Source organism: Nomia melanderi, unplaced genomic scaffold, assembly GCF_051020985.1.
Source record: "Nomia melanderi isolate GNS246 unplaced genomic scaffold, iyNomMela1 scaffold0112, whole genome shotgun sequence".
NCBI lineage: Eukaryota > Metazoa > Arthropoda > Insecta > Hymenoptera > Halictidae > Nomia > Nomia melanderi.
Genome location: NW_027475227.1, coordinates 123,772 through 130,348, shown reverse-complemented (window position 1 = coordinate 130,348; position 6,577 = coordinate 123,772). Strand labels below are relative to the sequence as shown.

At 41.2% G+C, this 6,577-nt stretch overlaps 1 protein-coding gene across 1 annotated transcript; it reads left to right on the top strand.

Moving 5' to 3' along the window:
• The first annotated feature begins 1,928 nt into the window (after positions 1–1,928).
• LOC143175569 (uncharacterized) lies at positions 1,929–4,478 on the top strand. The gene is made up of 2 exons (XM_076374091.1): positions 1,929–2,131; positions 2,202–4,478. Exons 1-2 carry the CDS (start codon positions 2,068–2,070, stop codon positions 3,650–3,652), a joined length of 1,515 nt encoding a protein of 504 aa, XP_076230206.1. The 5' UTR covers positions 1,929–2,067; the 3' UTR covers positions 3,653–4,478.
• Positions 4,479–6,577: the final 2,099 nt, after the last annotated feature.

The window sequence follows — 6,577 nt, the reverse complement described above, 5'->3', positions numbered from 1 at the left end:
ACCATCGCCGTCGACAAACACGGACGCGGACGACCCAGACCTTCGTGACAGTGACAACACGGATACACGACGATCACAACGCGTAATTATTGAAACCCGCGACAGACTTTCAATGCGAAGAGACAATATTGCCGGTTTCGTAACCCTCGACGAACAACCTCTGGATAATGAACTAAAAGATCTTGTACAATTACCGAACTTCCCCACGTTGAAATATGCCACGCTAGGCCGTGCCATAGTGCGGAAAATAGGGCAACATCACATAATCCTACTACCAATAAAGGAGACTCTTGCACATCCAATAGACCCAGACACCATCATCGAATCCCTCCGATCCTTACTTGATGTGGCAACGGAGCTAAACCTACCATCGATTAGTATTTCCTCGACCGACTTCCCTGAAATCGATTGGACAGATATCAAGAACCATTTGATCACGCTTTTCTCCGGCACCCAGACTACAATCTTTGTGTGTAAAAACAAAATCCTGATCCCGCCCAAAGATGACAGAGCCGCAATACTTACAGAGTCCCATGCGTCCGTCTACGGAGGACACAAAGGCATCACAAAAACCTACAGACGTATCCGCGAAAATTACTTTTGGCCGACTCTAAAAACAGACGTAAGAGACTTCGTAAATTCGTGTACCGACTGTCAGAAAACAAAATTGACGCGACTGAAGACACGTCAACCCATGACGCTAACGGACACCCCGGGACAAGCGTTCGATAAAATCTCATTAGACATAGTAGGACCACTACCGACGACCCCTTCCGGTTTTTCCTATATTTTAACTATTCAAGACCTCCTTACCAAATACTCCGTCGCAACCCCTTTGCGCAGTACGTCAGCAATCGACACTGCCGACGCTTTTATAAAATCATTCATCTGCCGATTTGGAGCGCCCAAGGGCCTGCTGACAGACCAGGGTACAAATTTTGTCTCATCACTAATGAAGGCAATAGCTCAAAAATTTAAAATCCAAAGATTCCAGACGACCGCGTTTCGTCCTCAGAGCAATGGGTCGATCGAACGATCACACATTGTATTGACAGAATACCTTAAGCAATTCTCGAAAAATAAAGCGTGGGACGAATGGCTGGAATTGGCCATGTTCAGCTATAATACAAGTGTACACGAGGGCACACTCTTTACTCCGCATGAGCTAATATTTGGTAAACTAGCACGCTTACCTAGCGCAAATGCCCATTTCTCCACAGCCATAAATGAATCGTACCAGTACTATCTATGCGAACTACAGACAAAAATTTCAGAGACCATTTCCCAAGCTCACGAAAACATAATTAACGCTAAAGTTCGCTCAAAAAAATACTACGATCGTAGAGTACGCCCACGAGTTTTCGGGCGAAACGATCGCGTCTTCCTGCTGAAAGAACCCCAAAGGGGCAAGCTAGACACGCAATATACAGGTCCGTACACCATATTAGAAGTACTTCCAAATAATAATGTTAAACTCTTAGTAAATAAGAATAAGATTAGGATTGTACATAGCGATAAACTTAAGTTGGCAAGAAGCCCCTCCCCAACCCCCACTACTGCTCAATTAATGGATACGAGACAATGACGATCACAAAGGGAGCCCAGTCTACCTTCAGCAGCCACCATGCACACCCAAGCAGCCATAATTACCGTGTTCATGAACATCGCCTCCGCCCTCATCGGATACGATTGCGGAGGATCCACACTAAACGTTACGACATTTTCCATACTGGATCAACCATCGTGCGAAATCGAAACAATCGAACCGACTACGCAAAACGAGGAAATTCAGTTACTGCAGCTTGCAGAATTCAATGCGGCAACCATCACGCAATGCCGAATCGAAATCGACCGGACAATAAACTACTGCGGCATGCACTCGCATTCGTCAATAGTCCAAAACGGACGACAACAATACCTGTTTCCAATCTCACGTGATTCGTGCCAGATCCTGTACGCTACAGGAGCCACCTCAATCTCGCAAACGATCCAGATAACAGGCATCACAGTGAACTCAACGTCAACGAGAAGTGTCACCCTCAGTGGAACCGTACAGATGGACGGAACATGCGAGGGATCAACATACAGCGACCCGTTTGGCACCTGGTCGAACGTGGTCGTTCAGGCGCTCGTACGCATTACATTAAAACATCTCCAGGTTTCAGTCAACCTGGATACCAATAAAATCATCCTTCCATCAGGGCAGAGATGCCGCTTCCAGTCCGGTACGTGCCTCGACGCGGAGGATGGTTACACGTTCTGGGACGTGGTCCCACCAACACACTGCAACTTCGATCACTACGACATCCTCTACGAAGGCCCTGCAACAAAAGTTTCTCATCCTAAGGAACATACAGTAATTCACACAGCAACCTCTGGAGACGCAACATTCGCTCTCACCCAGACGGGACAATCCGGCCTATGCGGCTACACCTTGTTCCACACGGAACATCCGAAACTCTTCATATTGAATACTGCCACGGGAAAATTCAAATCTAAGACAAGAATGTCAACCGACAACCTGGACCTTTTCACGTACGTAAACACAAAATTTATCTACGTGGAAAAACACATAAAAACGCAAATAATCCAACTGTACAAAGACACCGTAACGCAAAAGTGTCGACTAGAACAACAGATCACCCGGAATATGTTGAGCCTAATTCAGGCAGCCCCAGACGACGTCGCCACCATCCTGGCCAAAGGACCCGGCCATCTAGCCATCCAAGCCGGAGAAGCTATCCATTTAGTTAAGTGTGTGCCGGTCACTGTCACCCTCAGGAAAACCCGGAACTGCTTTTTGGAGCTACCCGTGTCGTACCGTAACCAATCGTTCTTCCTAACGCCTAAAAACCGCATCCTGTCGCCGAGCGGCACCCAGAGAGATTGTAACGATCTCCTACCCACCATGTACGAACTCCACGGGACATGGTACAAAATGCTACCACGCCCCACGGAAAGTATGGCACCAACTACGATGGGTAGACTAACAGAATCATCATGGAAATACGTAGACCCATCAAACATCGCCACCGGCGGCATATATTCGTCGGACGAACTGGAAACCCTTAGAAACCATATTATGTTCCCAGTGCAACGGAACTCCATAATCAACAGCCTTGCACAAGGAGCAACAGGGCAACAATATTCAATAGACAACGTAAAAATACACCACTTCTTCGACGAAGAGACCCTAAATAGGATTGCAGAATCCACGGCAAGAAGGATGTGGAATGGATTTCTCACCTTTGGTTCAGTGAGCGCAGGGATCATTGGAATCTACATCACGCTTCGAATAATCAAACTAGTAGTGAACACGGTACTCAACGCCATTAGCCTTCACGCAGCTTACGGATGGAGTCTACGCCTGATTGCAGCCACCTGGAGCTCCCTGACACACTTCTGTCTGCGTATCCAAAAGACTCAAAACAGTGAAAACCCCCAAGTGCGCGAATGCATTCGACCTAAGTCCCCCGTATACGCCGAAATATCGGTAATGCAAGAAACAGTGAGTGCGCCCCGTGATGCCCCACCGACCACAGAAGTGCGCGAACCCACCGTCAGACACTTAAGAGACTCATTCCGCCAACCTTTCCCTCGAAGCTACCGCCGCCCGGACACGCCGGGAAATTCGGACGATTTTTCGCCGTAACAATCGTCCCCGCTAAGGGGGGAGGTGTTACGTCTGCCGACGTTGGCCTAGAGCCGTAGAATTTAGCCCCTAGGATAAGTCATTAACCACATAGGATAAGTTACCGACTAATAATAATTTACCGACTAACGCAAGTTACCGACTATCATAAGTTACCAACTAACCTAAGCTACCGACCAACGTATAACACATGTAACCGTCCAGCGAGTGCGCTGCGCGCTCCTACCCCCACTCAACACGCGCCCCACCGAGCGTCCGTCCCCCACCACAAACTGCTCGAGACCGGCCCAGCCTATGACCGACCAGCGAACTGGGCCCGTCGCCACTTCTCGTCAAACTTCTAAATCGTAAAGTCGTTTCCTTCACGCGGTTCTCCGGCCCGCGTGTCGCCGCGTTTCTGTTATCTTAAAGTAAGCGTACAACGTCTTATAATCGCGTAGTCTTTAGGAAAATAAGTTTAAGTATATAACTGTAAAATCTTGTTCTTCAAAATACATCTACAATTTTGTTACTCGTACTTCGTGAATTATTCTCTACAATAACCTGCAACCCACGTTTGGACCTCATTACCTACATCCTCGAGAAGCTACGTGTCAGCAACGGCCGAGCCTTTGTCAACCGTCATCCCGAACGTGTTGGAGGCGACCTGCGGATCCCAGACGGGCGATTGGGCAGTATCAACGAATGGTAAGTGAACCCATACATATTTTTCTGCATGCATTCTACAAGATCCTCATTATTCCGCGAGTGTCCTTCGGAATTCACGCGTATCCCCGAGCAGACGACGGGCGCAAGTACCGCGTGGCTCAAAATCTCATAAATTCAGTTACGGGAACGGAACGTCCGCGTTACTTCTTTCACGCTAGTCGTCCCGGGACGTAACACTACTATATAAAACTATATAAAACTATATAAAACTAACAAAACTATATAAAACTATAAAAAACTATATAAAACTATATAAAACTATTAAAATTATATAAAACTATATAAAACTATATAAACATATATATAACTATATAAAACTATACAAAACTAACAAAAGTATTTACAACTCTATAAAACTATATAAAACTAATAAAATTATATAAAACTATATAGTACTGTATAAAACTATATAAAACTATATAAAACTAACAAAACTATATAAAACTATATAAAACTATATAAAACTATATAAAACTAATAAAACTATATAAAACTATATAAAACCATATAAAACTCTATAAAAGTATATAAAATCATATAAAACACTATAAAAGTTTATAAAACTATATAAAACTAACAAAACAATATAAAACTATATAAAAATATATAAAACTAACAAAACTATATAAAACTATATAAAACTATATAAAACTAATAAAACTATATAAAACTATACAAAACTATATAAAACTGACAAAACTATATAAAACCATAAAAAACTATATAAAACACTATAAAACTATTAAAATTATATAAAACTAACAAAACTATATAAACCCATATAAAACTCTATAGAACTATATAAAACTATATAAAACTATTTAAAACTATATATGACTATACAAAACTAACAAAACTATTTAAAACTCTATAGAACTATATTAAACAATATAAAACTATATAAAACTATATGAAACTAATAAAACTATATAAAACTATATAAAACTATATAAAAGTGTATAAAACAAACAAAACAATATAAAACTATATAAAACTATACAAAACTATATAAAACTATATAAAACTATATAAAGCTATATAAAACTAATAAAACTGTATAAAACTATATTAAACTATATAAAACTATATAAAACTAACAAAACTATATAAACCTATATAAAACTCTATAGAACCATATGAAACTATATAAAACTACATTAAACTATATAAAACTAATAAAACTAATAAAACCAAATAAAACTATATAAAACTATATGAAACTATATAAAACTATATAAAACTATATAAAGCTATACAAAACTATTAAAAACTATATAAAACTATGTAAATCTACATAAAACTAAGGAAAACTGCATAAAACTATATAAAACTGTATAAAAGTGTATAAAACTGTATAAAACTATATAAAACTGTATAAAACTATATAAATCTACATAAAACTATATAAAACTGTATAAAACTAATAAAACTATATAAAACTATATAAAACTATCTAAAACTACATAAAACTATATAAAACTACATAAAACTACATAAAAATAATAAAACTATATAAAACTTTATAAAACTATATAAAACGATATAAAACTATACAAAACTATGTAAAACTATGTAAAACTAATAAAACTATATTGATACTTTGATTTATTGCGCTATCTCTAATAGCACCCGAGATATCACCAGCTATATATTGGATTTTTCCCGGACCCTGACAGTCCGGCCCCATGTGTCGGTGGTTTTCGCGGCCCCTGGTGGTCCGAGGTCGATCCCGCTGCACAGATTCATGCGCCAGGGCCTCCTACAGACGATGCACTTTGATTTATTGCGCTATCTGTAATAGCACCCGAGATATCACCAGATATATATTGGATTTTCCACTCACCCTGAGCGTCCGGGCCCATGAGACGGTGGTATTCTCGGCCCCTGGTGGTCCGAGGTCGATCCCGCTGCACAGATTCATGCGCCCGGGCCTCCTACAGACAATGCACTTTGATTTATCGCGCTATCTGTAATAGCACCCGAGATATCATCAGATACATTCTGGATTTTTACATGACCATGGGTGCCGGCCCCATGTGTCGACGGTTTTCTCGGTCCCTCGTGGTCCGAGGTCGTTCCCGCTGCACAGATTCATGCATTAGGGCCTCCTGCAGACAATGCACTTTGACTTATTGCGCTATCTGTAATAGCACCCGAGATATCACCAGATTTATATTGGAATTTCTCTGACCCTGAGTGTCCGGCCCCATGAGACGG